The following is a 19885-nucleotide window of genomic DNA, read 5'->3' on the forward strand; positions in this document are numbered from 1 at the left end:
TCAAGAGGAAAGGTGCTTTTGCACAACCTTGTGAAGTATCACAGAAAGAAGACAAACCACTTTCATCTGAGCCATCTGCACAGCATATAGGTAGCACATGTATCATCATCAACAGATCTTTTTCTTAGATTACTGCTAGACTAGATAAACCCATCACTGACTATAGGCCATTAGTGGTTGAAGTAAACTGGTTAACCAAACCTCACTATACCTGGTTACAAAAACAGCAGCATCCACAGGAGGGGTGTCATCCCTTGCGCCAGGAACCTGGTTGTTACCAAGGTATTTTGCCCCACCATATTCTTCATTTTGCCATTGACAAAAGCTCTCCAGAGACCTCTCTCCATGATGACCAATGGACAATTTTGCCTTTTGGGAAAAATAAGAGATACAAAAGAATAAATATCAGTCACATTCTTTACATAAAGCATTAGACCTCCAATGAAAAATCAGAGGCTTAAAAACACAGATGTGATAGACCAAAAAGTTCAAAACCAGCTTCATCTGAGCAAGTGAGCTAGGGACTAGAATGGTTGGACCAGATGATCCTTGAGGTCCCTTCCAACCTGGCATTCTGTGATATGGCTTTCGTATCATACATATACAAAAGCCAGACTTAAGAGACTTTTGAATGTAGTGCTGTATAAGAAGCTGCTTTCACTTCCACAGCCCCCCACACTTCCCACCTTTAACACCACATGGTAAAACGCAGCAGACACTACTCATAGCTGGTGATCATGTAGCCAGACATGCCCCACTCCCCACCCCAGACAGGGATTCTGCTCTGCCTGTGTGACTACAACAGTCCAACCACAGCTGCAGGGTAAAGATGAGTTAGAACTTACAGGACGGTTGCGAAGCAGCACTAGTTTGGTCACTCGAATGCTGACTTTAATTCCCAGACTTTGATGTTGAAACATGTTGTATACCTGTCAAAACGCAAAGAAAACATCCACAGTGTATCAGTAAGAATACCAAGACCTAATAATAACTGTAGGAACTAATTGTGACTATAGTTAGGCATTTGGCCTTAAAAAAATGACCCAAAACAAGCCCAAAATGGTTGTGCTACTACACTCAATAAAATCAAAAATTTTTAAGAGCTACTATGTTACTGCTCTCAACAGTTCCACACATTACAGTGTAGCCAAACCACTTGGAAAAACAGAGTAGGTTTGCTCCTGCCCTATCACACTGGGCTTCACCACCTGACCAATGTGACTAAGCTCAGCAAGATTCAGCATTCAGGGATGAAAAATACGACAACATAATAAAAACTACACATGCCAGTTGCAGGAAGAAAGATACTTTTAACTGGAATAAACAAGAGAAACAACAAAGAAGGAGAAAGGAGTGAAATATTTCAAAGGAAATCTAAGCATAAACCAAACTCTCAGGAACATGGACATACACTGTGAAGCATCCAACTAATATGGATCTTCAGCATTTAAATATCAGAGATATCTGAATGCAAGATGAAATAATGGTGTGTTTTAGACTTCAGGAAATCGAATGGAAAAGCAATTTCCCTCTGTTATTTTCATATCTTATATAGGAGAATAGTAATAAGGCAGCACATAATGACACAAGCCTCAGGAAATACAAAAATAGCACCGGAAACTACCTTACTGCTTTCTCCAGATTCTGCATTCCAGCTCAGATACCTCACCTCGTTTTTATGGGTTAGAACGTAAGATCTTAATTGATGCCAGGATTTTATTCCACCCATTTCTGTGTGTGCAACTGCTTTAAATGGACTATATCAAAAAAGGTGAGGGAGGGGTTTATTTTAAAAAGGTGTAAACACCACATAAGAACCTCTGGATGAATACTGTATTCCCTACTTAGTCGAAAAAATAAACCCAAGACTACAGAAGAGAGACTCCTGACTAACGGGAGGCAGGATTTGGCCCCAGGTAAGCTGTATTCCTTACTCACAGCTCATTTGGCTAGAAGTATCACAGAGGCTCAGCTAACTTCCTATAAAAAAACCAAGACATGAACACATTTTGGATACTGTGTTTTCAATGCTTGGTTTGGGGTTGGCTTTTTTTTCCTATTTGTGCAAATACTCAGGAATGTGCTCAGTGTAAAGGTGCTCTTAAGCTCCTTAGTGTTTGGGGTTGGATTTAAGCACACACATAAATGTTTCCTATAATTTAGGCACAGATTGCAAGACAGACGCTACTCAGTATTTGACCCGCTGACCTTCAGTATGAGCTCAATAAGCCATTTATCTTCCCTGGGGCTGGTATACAAATGCAGACAAGTGCTGGCACTATTTGCTTAGCTTGGGGGCATGTTGGTAGAGAAGCTATAACCTCTTACTACGGACCTCGGGGGATAAACTTGGCACTTGCAGAGAAGGGCTCTGACAGTTGACCTATGTGTAAATGGAGATCTGGACATTCAGCTGAGAGGGTCAGAGGGGCATCACACTGATCAAATCAATCTCTCCTGTACCACTCCAGAGGCTAACAAACATTTACCTGTGATGGATGCCTTTGTTTTGCCTAGCTCACTGCTAGCTCTGACCATCCCATAACATTTCTACTCATAAAATGAGTACAGCAAACAAGTTCTTATCATTAAGCCTAATGGATGATGGTGCTTGCCTTTCCACCAGAGCAGACAAGCTGTCTGCCTCCAGACCCAGCACAGAGAGATCCAAACACCACTGATTTCACAAGGTGGGTTTCACTGGTAAAGCTTGCATAGCAAGAACCAGCTGCTGGAGAGTTCAGTGTGTCACTTTGAAGGCTGTTAGCCCTTCTTCCTTTCCTCTAATGCTCTCTGTTCTAAGGATAACTTTGACTGCACTTGTAGTTGCATCCACCAGTGATCTCAGAAGAACTCAACCTAGCTAGCTGCAGCAACAATTGGATACTAACCAAAAAGACACTAGGCATGCAAGAGGGGCTTTACTTTGCTTGTTTATTCAAGCTTTGTTTGCTTATTTTCTTAAATAGAGTGCAAAGCAGCCCCAGACTGATGGTAGTTTGTGTTGCCTAGTAGGAACAATAACCTTTCGCTCTGCTAAAGAAGCCTGACTGGTACAAGTGGCTGCTCTACTTCATCACAACTAAAGCACTAAACAGACCCTCTCTCATCAGAGATCTGCTCCAGCTAGCTCTGCATCCATCCCCCACTCAGAGGCTGAACCAGATTTTTCAGTCCATAACCTCTGACTGGATTAAGGGGGAGATGTTGCTTCAATGCAGTCCAACTGGTTCCTTTGCACTGCAGTCAGTACTTTAACATGTGTACAGGTAAACATACCATAACTTGCCTGACATCAGAGTGTTTGCTGATCACACTCTGATAGTGACAGGTTGCTAAGTATTGCTGCAGCACAAATCCAGGTGTATTAGCAGGAAGTGTTTCTCCTGATGTTTTAGGATAGACAACGTACTGGATTTTGAAGATATGGTGCAAGCAAAAGCAGTAATGCATATTCTGGCCGTGCCTCTGAGTTGTTTAACTGCAAGAACAAATCTACGTAGATGATGTATTACCAAGAAGAGGCAAGAAAAGATGATAGCTAACAATTCCCCCATGTAAATAATGAAGTTTCAAACATTTTTCCTCAGAGATGGATAGACAATTGCCAGAGGAACAGTCATTTTGGTTTGTTTCATGCAACTCTGCACTGTTTCTCAATACTTAAAGTGTCATTGTAAGAAGCTCAGCTGAAGAAGACATTAGCACTGTGATTTAAGATGGTCCAGCACCAGAACTACAGGAATATTACATGTACAATTTCCTATCTTCTTTCATGAGCCAAGCTGAAGAGCAGAGAGACATCTCCAGCTTCACCTGCCTTCTATTTCTTTTATTCTTTAATTCTTTTTATTTTATTTCTTTATATTCTTCTATTTCTTCTGCTGTTAGCAAAAAGCCCACTGCAGATTTTCACACAGAAAACTGTACATAGATTTAGCTGGGAACTGTTCACAACCCACCCACAAATAAACTTGTCTTTCAAAATGAGCTAAGATCTGCAGGCAAATTAGCAAGAAAACAGACGTAAAAGTATGCCTGCAAATTGGTCCACATGAGGAAATGTTACCACGCAAACAGCTCTTATTCATTAACTGAGTAAAGGACACACTACATGGGTACAGATAGAGGGTTAGCGATTACCCTCATGGGCAAAACACACTTGACTTGAGAAAAATCTAACTTATTGCTAATTAGAATAACTTGTTTTAATTTATATTTGTTTCTCTCCATGCAACGTTTTCCTCTCACCTCATCCCATCTCTTTCTCCTAGGCTCAACTCCACTGCTCCATTCCTGACTCCTCTGCCCCCTTACCCCGGGATGAGGAATGGGGGCTGTGGTCAGTCCATTACAGCTCCTCTCTGCTGCTCCTTCCTCCTCCTCACACTTTCTCCCTGCTGCAGCATGGATCCTCTCCATGAGCCACAGTTCCTGTCAGGGTGCTCTGCGCAGGCTGCAATATTCTTCAGGGGCAGCCATCTCCCCGCCTTGGTCTCTCCACAGGCTGCATGGCAACCTCTGCTCCAGCACCAGGAGCACTCCTCCTCCTCCTGCCGTGACCGGGATATGCTCACATTGGTTTTCCCTCACAGCCTAAGCAGCCATTTGCCCTTTGTTGAACGCGTTTCCAGAGGCACCACAGCTCTCCTCACCGGCTCCTGTGGTGTGGGGAGTGCAGAACCGGCCGGAACCGGCTGCGTCCGGCGTGAGGCAGCTCCGGGGCTCTCCTCAGAGAGGCCCCTGCAGCCCCCTCACTGCACAAGGCATCGTCCTGTTAAATTAAACCTCAAACTGTCTCAAATCACGGCTTTTAAAGCTACAAGAAACCTCAGCAAGAAGACAATCGGATCTTAAGTGACTTGGTGAATAAATGAGGTGAGTTCAGTGCAGGTTATTGATAGCCATTTCGGCAGCACACAGCCGGTGTTAAACCAGACTGTGTGAGGTTGGTTGTGTCTGAAGGAAGCATTACCATAAATAATAGAATCCAAGCAAATAAATAAAAGAATCCAAATCCATAGGCCTTTCCTGCTAGGAATCGGATTCCACCATGACAGTAACCACCTTCTGCCCTTCTCACCAGCCTACTAGGAAGCCATCACCCACAGACTCGGCATGTCCAAGCCATCCCGCAGGCTGCCATTGGCACGTGAGCTACCCGTGCCAAGTGAGGTGGCTGAGATAACTGGTACCAGGGGAGGAGGAATGGGATTTCCTGCAGCAGATGTCCTCAAGATTTCCTGCCGCATGGACAACAGGCGTTAACAGAGAGACTGACTCAGAGACACCTCCCTTCCCACTCACAATGCCATGGGCCACCCTTCCTCAAGCCTGCAATTGCATCACACACCCCTGAGCCTGCCATGACTGCTTCCAACAGGGGAAAAGTAGAAATATTTGGGGTATTTTAGAAGCATTTTAATAAATAAGGCAGCTGGGGACACAAGTGTGAGCTGCATGAAACCGGCTGACTTGTTGCTGTGGAACAAAATACAAAAGTTAATGGTTTAGGACATCACCACAGTGCCAAAAACCAGCTTAACTGGAGGTTCGTGGTCACTAGGCTGAAGGGAAGGGATGTGAAAAGTTGTCAGTATGGCTAAAGCGTGGTCATGATCACCAGTTGCCCTAATGCAGGTGAATTTTTATGCTGCATTGACTTCCATTCTTTGAGCTGTCATTGAAAGTAGAGAGTGAGCTTTGGAAACAAAGAGGTATGGTAAAGAGCCATACAAAACAGACAGAAAAATGGAAGGGGAAATGCAGAAGAATAAAGCCCATCTCTGCCATCTCCCTCTTTCGTCTGCGTTTCCCTGACACAGCTTTACAGCACAGAATGCCCTACAGAAAACATAAAAGCTTGAACCACCCTTCTCCCTCTGTTTGCATTCCTCCTGCCTTTCTTTCTCCTTATAGCTTTGACATGGAAGGGACAGAATAAATGCAGCTTTGGCATAAGCTGTCCAGGCCTGCCCCAGCATGTATAAAGTACAACCTAGGCATGAGGAATTGGGATAAGAGAGGAACTAAACTACATCAGTTTAATTTAATATCTTTAATTCTCTGGAGCTTCCTTCTGCAGGTGGATGGTGGGAGGCAGACGTGTGTGTTTCAGATGTGTTGGAGTTCAGAACACCAACCCTGAGGGTAAATTGACTTTTTTCTTCCTTAAGCATTGCAGTCAAGTAAGAGCCTCCCCACTGCCTTGGCTGCTGGATGACATTTGGACAGCAGAAGCATTAGTCAGGTTACTGAGGCTGTCTTTCACTTGTTTTGAAAAGTGCTATAGGATTTCTAACACCCACCTGAAGCCAAACGTTCAAATTACCCCATTAAATATAATGAAAAAGAACATATTCATGGCTCCATATAAGATAGTTGACATAACTCTTTCTCCTGGGGCTGCTGGAGTGAAAAAGAGGAATCTATAGACTGTAATCAAATACTTACATCCTTTTCCTTTACTTCCCTGTTCCCACTGTGAAAATTCCAGATCAGGGTAAAGGGAGCCAATTATCAGCTGCAACTCTGGAGCCTTTATGTGCCAGCCCCCAAGAGCACAGATATAAATCCATCAATGCATGCATGATAAAAACGATTTTATCTATTCCTTTAACATAAAAAAACCCTCTCACAGGGGAAATCCAAATGAAAAACAATCTGCAGAGTGTAAAATGAGGCCTCAGAGAGTAAACCAGCATTATTGCTAAAGAGCAACATTAAATTTTTCCCCCTTAATGGCATCCCAAAGATCACTAACTTCAAGTTACTGCTTGCTGCTGCAAAGAGCTTCCACACTAATCGCATGGCTTAGCGACAGCTGCAGGAGAACTAACACACATTACAGTAACCTACCCCTGAATGCTGTATTCTCTCAGAAAAAGGCAAGCTCAAAACCAAGCCACAGTTTTAATTTATTCTGAACCCCCCAAAAATGCACTCAAGGGAGAAAAAAACCATAGAAAGCAGCTTTTAAATTACCATGCCGTGGTCTTGGAAAGTCAGACATCTCTGTCCTTAAATGCTCAGAGGGTTATTCTGAGTGGGGCTTGGTTTGCAAAGCAGTTTGCAGAACTGCAAGGAGCTAATATTCATAACTTGCTGTTCAGGTACCAGCTGAAACCAGTCATTCCTCATCATTAAGAACACAATGGTCATGGACAGAACTTTCCAAAGGGTCTCATATCTCCTTTATCATATACTTCACAATCATTTGAATTGGAGTTCCCTATGAGAAGCTGAAAGCATAAGTCATGAAGACCACACACAGGAGAGGCCAGTTCAATTTGCCTGTCTATGAGGACAGTGAATCTCCTTTTTGTCTTACTGCCATTTCTCTTGGATGAAAAGAAAACACAAGAGGAAACAAAGCATAAAACTCCTCCAAGAAAGCAGTGATGCCTCATGCTTCAGAACCTGCTCCTGAACCAAGGCCAGTATGGCAGCTATTTTAAGCAGATACACAGGAACACATGGGAAAGGAAAAGAGAAAGCTAGTGCACTGGTCATCTAGCTGCTGGCTGAGAAACCCAAAGTTCAGTTTAGGTGAAGCCATGATGAGTTGCAAGACCAACACAGAACTTCATAAGAAACAGAACATCCATCCAAAGAGCCTCCACGTCAGTTAAATGCAAGGAGAGATTGTAGTTGCCAGACTAACAGAATGGGTGAGCTAAATAAGTTTGTTTTGCATTTCTATAATTCTACTATTATCTCTGCCTGTTTAGGTCCTCATATCCAGGATGCCCGTAACCTCACTGCCTCACTAAAACTGCAGATGTACATGGTGACATTTGACAACTTTATCAGCTTATCTCTTTCATCATTATCACAAAGCCATCAGGAACCACCCATTAACAAAACTGCTGAACCAAATATCTTGCCAGAAAACAAGAAGAGATTTCATTTTAGAGGTGGTGACTTAAAAAAATGTCAACTCAAAGTCCTGGGGCCATGCTTGCTCCTACTTATACATTACAGAGTACCTTAGAGGGAAATTCTTCCACGATCTTGGAAAAATCTGTCTTATAACTTCAAATATTAGCTTAGTAAATGAAGAGCTTGTACCTCTACAGTGACATTCAGAAAAAACAAGTACCTTTAATGTGAATCTATTCTCTGTTCAGGGGGATATTCAGAACCACAGAATGTTATTAAAAACACAGCACTTTCTGTACGAAGCACTAGCTGTTATTTTATTTCTGGGCTGCAAAAGGGCCTTGCTGTGTTTCTTAGCTGTTATTCTAGAGGAGGGTGGTGGGCTTTTTTTCCCTAAGAATCTCATTTACCAAGGGAGCAATAAACCAGTATTTTGTAATGCTGACTTTTTTTCCCTTCAGAAATTCTTGTAACATAAATAGATATTAAATACTTTAAGGCAGATCACTTTATTTAAAATGTCTATAAATATAAAATGCATTAATAAGACCTCTTAATGCTTGTTTTGTGGTTTGACAGTAAACGTAATGGCTTACAGAGAGGAGTTAAGTTAATATACCCCTGACCAGTAATGTTCTATTTGCTTAAATGCAAGCCTCCAAGCCAAAATTAACATTCTGGTTTCTTTTAGAGGCAGCCTGCCATCCTGCAGCATAGCTGAATAAGCACTGCCTAATATCATGGGGCAAATCCTGCCCCCCAACTAACAGCCACAGAAGGCTGACAGAAGTATCAAGGCAGGCAGGAGACAAAGATCCCAAGGAGCCAGGAGGCCTTCGTCTGCGTGTTACACAGAGAACAACTGATCCTGCACCAGAGAAGAATGTAACAGATGTTGCCCTAAGGACCTAGGGCTGTGCTATTCCTCATAGCAGCTTTACACATGAGAAACTATCACACAAAGATTGACCATGGCTGGTTCAGGCACTACCCAAAGAGTAGTGGCTGAGTGAAGAATCTGGCTAAGCCCTATCTAAACCACATGACTATCCAAACTTTTTTCCTGAAATATGTTTTCTGAACTGTTCCTCAGCCTCTTTTGCTGGGATAAAGATCAGCTTTCATTGTAGCAAATGAAATGTGAAGATCCCCTTTGATTTCCTTGAATTTCACCTTGGTTTATAGCCTCAGAATAAAGGATTTATGCAATGATGCCATCTATGTGTTTGTCTGTTACTGTTCTTTAGTATCTTCTGATCTTGCCAGCCATTCACAACCAGTTTCCCGAGGGAGGTAGAGGCGTGAAAGATGATATGTTCCTACAAGTGTGGGAATGTAGGTGGCCAGACAAAGGATAGAGACTCTGTCAGTGCTCCTCTGGAGGCTGAAAAGCTGAAACATAAATTCAGATCCTATCAGACATCAGAAAAGCCACATGGGTGAGTCCCTAGGAAAAATGAGTTAACAGCGGGAAGTGTTTCAGCTGGACTTTGCACCTTAGATGTTAGATAAATGTGTTCCTCAGCCAAGAGTCCCCTTCCACATGCATTCTCTAGTGCCTAATAAATGTGTGAGCTCACACTACAGCATCAGAACCTAGCTTAAAAGTCCATCAGACAAATCCGTTGGAAACTAAGCTTCGATATTAACCCAACAGTAAATGGGTTTAGAGAACCCAGCCCATCTATCAGCACCTCTCCACACATACATATTCACTCCTGGCAAGCTGATGTTGCTGAGCTGTTCTGCAGTACTCCTCAGCCTGGACAGACAACAGGATTCATGGTCATCTTTTGTTTGGGACTTGGTCTATTGGCGTTCTCAACCCAAACAATCTTCATAGGTTGATAAAGCTACACAAGATAGAGAAGCAGTAATGGCTACACTGAAATAACTGACCTTCTGGCATGAGGATCATCAAGACAGATGATCAAACACATGTTTTAAAAGCTCTCACACATATAATGTCCTGTCCCAGCCCCACCAGAACTGTGGGACACAACAACAGATTGTTATTATCAGTGTGGAACAGATTTTAGGAAGGAACAAATTTTTGGGCTACCACTGCAAACAAAAAGTCACCATCACCCTGCCTCAAGGTCCCAAACATCTGACACCAGAAGAAACTCAGCTTTGACCTGTACATTATATACGAATATGGACTTATGTTCGTTCAAAAAGTGACTCGAGAAGCAAACTTGTTCAGAGCTGGCCTTCTGTCCTGCTGCTCACTGCAGAACTGGTACGGGAATTTAAGGTTGGAAGACTGTGGCTTTGAGAAGAATAAGGCTCTTGTGCCCCCAGCAAACACATCCTTAAATGCAAGAAAGCCAGTAAGTAGACCCTGAAGTGAAGGCAACATGAATGGGTTTGTTGCAAGAAGACATTTCCTACCAATCAATCCAAATAAATGTAGAGACACAATGAAGCCCTATTAAGTGGCTATTGTCACAGCATGCCAAAAGGCAAAACAGATGGTAGAGGAAGTGACACAGAAAAGCAGCTTGTTAACAGAAAAAGACTAGTTACTCCGTGCTTAATCAGCAAAGCACTTCACTACAGGAGAGCTCCCTCACACCAGTGCTTAAGAGAACACAAGACCTTTCAAAAAGCTGTTGTCCCATAGCTGCATTATGCACTGAGCATCCATCACTCAGCTCTTCACTAGGAAGTGTGACCAGTCAATTACTATCAAGAACTGGGTTTTTTTTCCAAGCTAATTTGCTATTTGTGAACAACAACAGATCAGTAATCATGAAAATGAACTGCTCCTGGATGTTACAATAGCACGGGCAGAAGAATACCAGCTTCCTCAAAGACTTCCTTGCACAAATGCCTCTGGAAGGACCCCTGCCGTCTCTGAGCAGACTTTTCAGTGTCCCCATCCAATTTAGCCATTATCTTTTTATTGGCAATGGCAACAAGCGAGTGAGAGAGCATTCACTGTGGCAGGCTCTGTGTCCCCTTATCAACTGAGACAGAAGGCTTAAACTACTAGGCCAGCTAACAAATTAACACCCACACTTCACTGGAGATTGCAGTTTCTAAAGGCTTTCCTCACTCCTGGCAGATTCCCTGCAGAAGTTTTTGAATGCTTCTAGAGGCCAACTCCACCTATTCAGAGGTGTGATCAGCACCACTTCAGGCAGCCCAAGGGATCCTGGGGTGAAAAGAATGGGATCAGCTGGCAGTTTGGTAGTGACTTTACCATGTTTTCTACACCAAGGGAGGCAGCCACTTTCATTGTGCAAAAAAATCAGAGGTAAAGAGTATTTCTAACGAAGTGAAAGACAGGTTTTCTGCTGGAAATCATTATGACTGTTGGCTTCAATAATAAAACATGGCAGAAAACACCACTCTTCAACAATTATGGAATATTTCCTAATGAAAACTTGCAATTTCAGTTTCAAAAAAGTTCTTCATTGTGATGTCCTTTAGCAAATACATGGAATTATATAGATGGGGGAGAAGAGGCACATGACACAAGAAAACCAAAACCTTTCCTCATACCTCAAGGTCAAAACAGTTGCCCATTTCAGCTGTCACGGAAGCCAGCTTTAACCTGCCCTTAATATGACCTGTTCTTCTTTTGAGAGCAAAATGCCTACTTACCATATTCATAACTGTGAGGATGAATCTCTGGGCAGCCTCAGCACCATGGTATTGGACCATATCAGCATCTGCCACCACCAGGGTTTCTACTGTGTACTCGTTGGTGAGTCGAATGGCGTTTCTTCTCTCCCTCCAGTCACTGGTTGATTTCATCTTCTTTTGTCTCTTCTTTTCTAAAAGTCAAAATCCTTATTAAGGCTGGCAGATCATAATAAAACATTTACACTCTCCAACAAATATTCTTGTGCATATTCAGGTTGCAATGCCCTTTAATTGAAGTGTTCTCTGCTGATGAAAAAAAGCAATCAAGAGGTTCCACTGCAAGTACATCTGTACCTCTGTAGGCAGAAAGAAAAGACAATGGAAAAAAGAGAAGTCCAGAAAAGCAAAAGATAAACCTGAATTCAAACCAAGAAGTCATGCTCGTGCAAAACCTTCCAAATCTGGACATCTTGCATGTGAAAGTAGCATCATTCCTCTAGAATGGAATAAATGCTAATTAAGGAAAAATCTCTTGAAGAAAACTTTAGGATAGGAGAGTGTTCTTTAGGGTGCAACCTACACCCTAGACTCTGCAGGTTCTCCTGAGCCAGGGAAGTTGTAAGATGTTCCTGGAGTCACTATTTCCATCAGTTGCATTTTCACTTGCTACCAGCCCTACCAGAGCAATGTCACTGAACACAACAGAGCCTCAAAAAATTTAATTTAAGCTAAGATTGTTTTGGAACACGGATCATTGGCCAACTGCAGAAGTCTCTGGATGGAACCCAGGAGTGCAGAAGGTCAGGCTAGATAAGACCTTCTCAAGCTTTCTTTGCTGATTTATTGCTATTGGCATGAGCACCAGCACCAGCAGCTGCAGTCACTGGCCACCTACGTGCAGAGCTCACATGCGTCTTTACTGTGGTATGTGCACCAAAAGCAGGGAATCCCTAGACCTCAATGAACTGAAGTTACAGGAACCTGTGAAATGGACCTATCCTAAAGACTTGAAAGTGAAGCAGCAGTGTTAACACAAAAATGAAACACAGAGGTTAAACCTCCCTTCCTCCATACTAAGCAACTCAGGTATTAGTAATTTGTCCTCTTCTAAACTGAAGGTGAAATGTGTTCCACAGCTCAAAGGCAAATGTACAAAGCAGCTGAGGCATAAACAAAGGAAAAACTAAGTCCAGATTTAAAACTGAATCTACTCACTTCACTGCAGTCACACAAAATGTATTCATGTTTTCAATCGTAAAATGAAAGAAAAGCAAATGAAGTCATTAAAACAAGTTTATTTTGGAGTAAGAAACAAACTGCCAAGAATTTCTGAAATTACATCTGCTAACTGCTCAGCCTGCAATATTCCATGGATAAGATACTGATACTGGTTTGATACTGATTAATGCATTGGTTTCTTCCAATGGCAAAGGGAGCAGAACACGCAACAGGTCCTGAACAGGCATATACACAACATTCAATGCGAAAGTGACATGGGATAGATCATAATGATCAGACAGTGCCTCTTCTGTCACACTTTTACATTTTGTGTAGATTTAACCTGAGACCCTCTCTTAGCAAAGCACCATTCTGCAGCAGGCAGATCTGAATTAGCATTCACGGATCCTGGTTTGCCACAGCCTGTTTACCTTACAGAATCCAGTGTGAATTTCCCTTCTTTCCCAGGCTGGCAAATGCACCCGGATCATCCGCTTTTCCTGACTGACCTCTTGTACTCGGGGTGATAAACTCCATCAGCTTTAAGCCCTCCAAAGTCTACCTGAAATGGACTCCCTGCCTCCTGCTCATTCATACATTTTCTGTCTCGTCAATATGCAGATTTGCACATGTCCATCCCATATCTCTATTCCAAGCCGTCTAGCAGCCATCCAGCACGGCTCTGCACGTGCTTTTCTGCCCAAAGCATCAGCTGTCAACACTTGGTACATATTTTAAGCATGAAATTTGATTTGAATCTTTTTAAAGGGGTGTGGAAATATCCCCCCTGGGTCTACAGAGACAGACGGGTCCATGGACAAGCAAAAAGAAATGAAAACTTGGGGTGCTCATAAATAACAGAAGCTTCGTGCCAGCAGCAAAGATGACAATCACCAAGTTTCAAGGCTTGTTTTCACACAAGACTGCAGTATAGTTACCCAAAAGTGCACGATCATGACACAGCGGCCACAGAGCAGGGGATCTCTATGCTTCCAAGGGCTTTAGAAAAGCAATAAAATAAAATGGAGTGGTTGTACCAGAAAGAAGGAAAGATGAATGCACAGAAAGATGAATGCACAGAAAGATGATTGCCAGCTATGAAATGGAGATGACTTCACCAAACTTCTGTGGAAAAGCTCCCATGTTTGTTTATCCCTTTCATTTTATCCATCCACCCATCCCTCCCATCCCATGCAGCTTTAGGTGCAGTACTTTCCATGTTATCATTTAAATACCATGGGAGAAGGCAGAGAGAAAGGAAGAGCAGGCCAATTATTATAGCAAGAACATCGGCCTTTTGGGTCTGGCTGCTGGTGATCAGAACCTTCATGGAGGTAATAGCACTTCCCCATCAAATTCTTATTTTGGTAATTCCCTAACAAATAAAAGCATTTCGGCTCGTGTAAATCTTCTACCTACACAGAAGTTGTTCTTATGGAATGAGTTGTGTAAAAAAAGCTTAAACGGAAGGAAATAAACCCAGAGTACTCTGGGGCTTCACTTCAAAGATCTCCTTTTTGGTAGAAAAGAAGCCACTTGTGTCAGAGGAAACCACTATGGCAGACCACAGCTTGCACTCCGCGGAGAAGAGGTCATGCCATGGTCGTTTGCCATGGGATTGCCCAGCATGGTGGCTCCTCCAGAGGCGGATGAAGGAATTGGCAAGGCTTTGCCGATTCCATTCAGCCCCTCTTTGCAGAAGGCAGCTGTACAGAGCTCTGGAAGGTGTGATTTCTGGAGAGCAGCAGCCTAAAGGGACTCCTGGCAAATTGCTGGGTAGTCTTGGTTCATACAAAGCCTCTGGCCCCCATTCCTCCAGGAGTTTTACTTGAAGCTCTGGGTTGGCTGCCTGCCACTGGGCTGTAGGGATTAAAGGTTGTGTGTGGAAAACTACCACCCCCCAAGCTTGCCTAGAAACACAGCCAAAGTGACCTAACTTAGAGGATCTGGGCTCTTACTCTTATCCTCTCCCTCACATTGGCCAAGTGTAAGCTTACTGAGCACTTAAAACAGGCAACATGTAATGGACTCAAGGGAGCCTACAAAGAGCTCAGGTGGTCACTGATGATACACTGCAGGAGATGTACGGCAACACAACGCAAACTACTTGAACAGAAAAGGGATTGTGTCCCTTTTTCTTTCCATTTTCAGTTATCAGCTCCTCTACAGTGTAATTTCATTCCTTCTGTCCTACTTGTCCTTGCAGAGGGCTACTTTCAGAGTGGTTTCTATCTGCATCTTCCTGCCTTCCACACATGCAAACAATTTTCCAGCATAATCAAGCACATGGAGAAAACACAAGTATCGCATGGATGAACCACCACAAACAGAACAAGAGAGATACACACATCCCATATCGCAGACATTTGATGAGGAGGAGAAAAAGATCCAAACCCAACAGTAAATCCTCATTAATCGCATCTGCAACTCATACCTGAGGTGAGTCAACTTTATGGAGGTACCAAAAATCCCCCCATTTCTAGAGCCTCACTTCGGAAACAAGCCAGCACAGAGAAGTCTCATTCCTGCTCTGCATGATTTATGGACTATGGGCAGAGAATCCCTCCACAAGTACACGAAACCCCAAACTAAAATAAACATCAGCCATTAAAACAAGGATTAAATGCTTGGTGGATTCTTTATTCGAACAAACTGATGCTACAGATTTTGTGGTGCAGATGTTAAGTGTTAGTGTGAAGGCATAAGAGGCCATAAAACACGGGCAGGAGCCTGTCAGAGGAGTTTACATTGCGGGGAGCATACATAACCAAACTGCACACTATTTTAGGAGTCAGGTGCTCCCCGCAGAAGAGGTCAGAGAATTTCATGTGAAATATGAGCTGAAACAGCCAATCTACAGCACAGCACGTATATGCTGCGGGTGACTAGGCACAGGGGACAAGACTCTTTTGCAGTCACTTCGACAGTGTGTTACACAGTCTAAGCTGGCCAAAAAATCCACAAAATTCAGGATTACAGGTGATGGGAGAAGGGCGATGCACTCCCAGATCCTCAGTATAAAATGGATGTAACATTGCACAAGCTCTTAAACTGGCTTTTATTGACAGGGTCTTACCTTTCCTTTGCTAGTCACCTGCAAAGCAACATGATCATATCGTGTTCTGCTGACTTTGAAATCTTCCTCAGAAAGGCAAAACCCCACAGTCTTTACTGCAAGCAGCAGCATAACGGAGCTCTGCTGAAGCCTCAGTAGAAAACTCCTTATGTACAGTGCTTTTTATGGCAACCCAACAGATGTACAATTCCAAAGCAACCGCCCCAAATGACCTTTTCCTATTACACACCAAAAGCCCTGTCTAGCGCTGTCTGGGTTTTGGCACATTCTTACTGTAACTGCAGAGTCCCTTCCTGCTCCTCCTACCTACCTCCCTTCCAACTGTATTTCCCAGACTCATCTGAAAAGCAACCTCCTCTCCTACAGCCTTCCACGTTTTTTGCCCCCACCTAATCTTTCCCTTTGTAATTTTAGCTACCTCATTCTAGTTAAACCTACTGAAAGCTCCTGGATGGAGTTCAATAAAAGCCACAAACAAAAGTAAAATTGCAGAGTCCTTTCTGCAAGGCCAGATTTCTCTCTAGAAGCTCTTTTCTACTGCTGCCTGAAAACCCTTCCCAGTTCTTTCTCAGGAAGCCCTCTGCTAACTTCCATCTACCCATGATCCCTCTAACATCTCTATACAAGCTCACCTCGAGAGCAGCTGTTTTCCTTTATGCCATTACTTCAGCAGCATAGAAAAGAGGAAAGAGCATGCAAGTGGGTGAACAGCTAACATGAGTTCTTCCTGTGCCCCAGGAGTTTCTAGAGATAGTTTCACAGGTACTCACATTAGGGGGGTTTTATTAGATCCACTTCAAAGTAAAAATCACCACCTCTCCAAAGCAAAGCACAGAGAAAGAAAAAGGAAATCCTGCACACAAATCAAGCCTAGAAATTAAAGAAAGGAAGTTCCTCAGGTATATGCTTAGTAGTTAACCCAAAATCATATGGCAATCAGAGGAAGAGCACTTGCTGAATTCTCAGAGGGACAGGATGCCGCAAAGTGTCTCTGGTACCGGTAGTAGGATACAAACACCTCTCCAAATGCTCAGCGCTTAGAAGATTATTATACCACATCTGTGTCTCTTGGGCATTGCTATTTGATGCAGACACTGTGCTAATCTCAAAGAAATTTTCAAACCTAATGTAATGACTTGATTTCATTTCAAATCAAGGCAAGGTGTAAGGTGGAGCCCAGGAAGGAAGTGAAACACAAAGTGGAAGGTAGCAGCAGCAGCATTTACATCCCAGGCCCAGAGCAAAACTTAAACAGAATAGAGGCAGGCTTCCTTTTCAGCTTGAATTAAGATCAAGGGGTGGTGGGTTGAAACACAGAGAAGTTGAAAACACATAAAGAGAAATATGCCACAGTTAAATCAATCCACTCCTCATGTTTGGATCTGACAGCAGAACTGCTTCCAAACCATTTATTGAACAGCCTCTTCAACAGCCTGGCTGTAAGGGATCACCACAGTGGATGCCCACAAGCTGTGCAAGGCAGAACCTTGTTTGCTCTGTCTAAGGATCAAGCTGCTCAAGGTTAGAAGGGAGACAACTTTGAACAGGCTTAGAGATCTGAGGCTTGCAGGATGACAAAACATTCACTGCAGAAGTCAACCCACTGAAGGGCATGTGTTAATCCAGCCTGAGCTAAAAGAGCAACCACAGATCACAGGACAGCTCAGAGCTGGGAGATCACCAGAGCACACAGAGGGGGAGCAGTTAAGAGTTCATGGATGCCACCAGAGACATCCCTTCACTGCCACCTGTGAGCTTTACATCCAAAGATCTGGTTACCTTGCAAGAAACCACATTCCAACTCCAGGGGCCTTACTCCACACAGTTGCTTCCTTGACACCTTTCCTGGGGCATCATCTTGGAGCAGACACATGCAAGGACTGAAGGAGGAAACTGAGAGGAATAGATGCTACTGGAGCTGCTGCCACAACCGGCACCTCCCAGTCCATTTCCATCCATGGGAACATGAAGCCCCTTCACCTCTGTCAGGACACAGCACAAAATTGTCCCTGTGCACTCATCTTTTATACCTCCATTAGAAGCTTGGAATTCCAGATTTACCACAGCCAGCTGATGCCAGTGATTAATCTGAAGTTCAGGAATTAAACATGGTTGCTTATTCAAATCACAGCTGATTACAGACTGAGAGCTGTCCTCTCATTTTTATGCCTTGTCCTACAAAATGCCTATGTACCTCCAGTTTCTTTCTGACTAGAATGGCAGGCAAAACTGTGCATCAACTAGTATGAAAAATCACTGCATAGCAGAATGATCCATTGCCGCTTAATGCACCTCCCTATTCCTTTTTCCTACACGGCCACTTTCCTACCAAATCACAAGTTCATGACTATTTGTCTGGCAGAGCAGCAAACAAGAACTTGAGACATAAGTCATGAACTCTGTGCTGCATCTCAAAACACCACAGAGGTTTTGTTGTAAGGATTTGTTATCCAAGTTAGTCTGTGGCTTGGACACATCAGTTAAAACCTTATTCTTCTGCAAAACATACTCAGTTGTCAACATAACACATCAGGACTTTAGTGTTTAACGGCAGGCCTGTGAGGCAGCACAGGATAAGCACTATGATCTCCATATGCTCACTGGTTCAATTTGTATACTGGATTTCAAAGATTGCCACCTCCTGAACTGTGTGCATTTATCTCCTTTTAGCTAAGCACTAGTGTGCTTTCCAATCAGCTGCAAAAAAGGACTTGTGTAAGGCAGTCAGACAAGAGAATGTAGTGGTAAATGGTACAGAAAGCATGCACGGTGAGCATGGCTTAATGGTAAGACTATTAAAGTGGGAATGGAAATACCTGCTCTGCTACTCCCTCTTAGCCTCTGCCTCAGTTTCTCATCCTATGCTTGATTTGCTCTGTTACTAGCTGTAAATCTGAGGCTGAATCAATTTCCTTTGGTTATGACAGAGGCACAAAGGTCCCATAGCTTGGGGCCATGCGGGAAGACCGTGTGACACAAGTGTAATTAAGTCCTAACGATAAGGAGCAATGGATATAAGACTCTGGACTCCCTAATTTTGATCACTCAGTAGATCTGAGACCAATCACAAAGCACAGTTCTAACCCACCTCAGGTCTTTCAAGACTACAACCTACCTGGCTGCAGTTACACTGTGAGAAATGGCATCATTGCCCTCCAGGTTTATTTTGTTTTAATGAGTCTTTAGCAAATGTGCTTAGTTTCCAAAGTATGTTTTTACATCTGCCAGCCTTACCAAAGCGTCCTGAGGTTTGGCAACTGAACTCCAACTGCTTCTGCTGAGGCTGGAAGACCCCAGGGGCTCCCCACCTCCTCACCATTATACCTATACCTTGAGAAAGGTGGCACTGATCGCCTTGGAAGCTGAGCAACTTACTTCTGGTGATGTGCAAAAGCCAGTAAAGAACACAGGGTCACCTCCCATAAATGGTATTGGCTCAGCAGGTCAAACTGAAGTAGAAAGTAATACAATAGCTATTTTTAATCCCGAAGGTATATGGGGATGCCAAACAGATCAGCTAAGGAAGAAACTGTCAGTTCATTAGGTAGTTTTCAGATCCAAAGGCTCTCATACTGTCACCAGCTCAGAGTTAGTAGCCCCACTTTGCAAATAAACTGCTTGAGAATTAGAGGTTATTGTCTACATTACTTCTAATTTCCTGTGCCTTCAGCCTTGGGTTCACAGTTTGGAATATCTACAATTTAGGAAGCTTAGAGCTATTGAACAGAGGCAAAACCTGCCCCAGAGTGTTCCCATCCTGGCCACACCAATTAGTAGGTGCCCAACACTTTGTAACTTTCACAGATAAAGTCCCAGGGATCTGCTGAAGATCAAACAACTTCAGGAATTGAGGCCAACAGAGTCCCAGTTCCCAGCTCTTGGCTCTAACCCTCACTTATGTTAATATGGAAAAAACAAAGAGAGCTAACAGGTAAGCAATGGACCTTAGTCTCCTTGGGGCCACCTTCCTGCCTTTTTAGCCAGAATGACTACTTGAATACCTGTGTACATCCCGAGACAAGGATGGTGTCCACTAGACAACCTTCCTCATCACCACCTGCCAGTTTGGACTTCATCAGGTTCCAATGGAAACCAGCACTAAGTTATCAGGAACCA

The 19885-nt window shown here is 43.3% G+C and overlaps 1 protein-coding gene across 2 annotated transcripts in view; it reads right to left on the minus strand.

Annotated features, from left to right (window-relative positions):
* ADAMTS17 (ADAM metallopeptidase with thrombospondin type 1 motif 17) overlaps positions 1 to 19885 on the minus strand; it is a 167701-nt gene that overhangs the window by 131969 nt on the left and 15847 nt on the right. For both annotated transcript variants that reach the window (XM_057409745.1, XM_057409744.1), the window contains exons 4-6: positions 11494 to 11666; positions 846 to 929; positions 212 to 369 (exon numbers count right to left, since the gene is read on the minus strand). In XM_057409745.1, the coding sequence (XP_057265728.1) occupies positions 212 to 369; positions 846 to 929; positions 11494 to 11666 (415 nt within the window). The remainder of the gene's footprint in view (positions 1 to 211; positions 370 to 845; positions 930 to 11493; positions 11667 to 19885) is intronic.

The sequence above is a fragment of the Pezoporus wallicus genome, unplaced genomic scaffold (genome assembly GCF_028554395.1).
Source record: "Pezoporus wallicus isolate ANWC-B61680 ecotype Strahan unplaced genomic scaffold, APGP_CSIRO_Pwel_v1 contig_13643, whole genome shotgun sequence".
NCBI lineage: Eukaryota > Metazoa > Chordata > Aves > Psittaciformes > Psittacidae > Pezoporus > Pezoporus wallicus.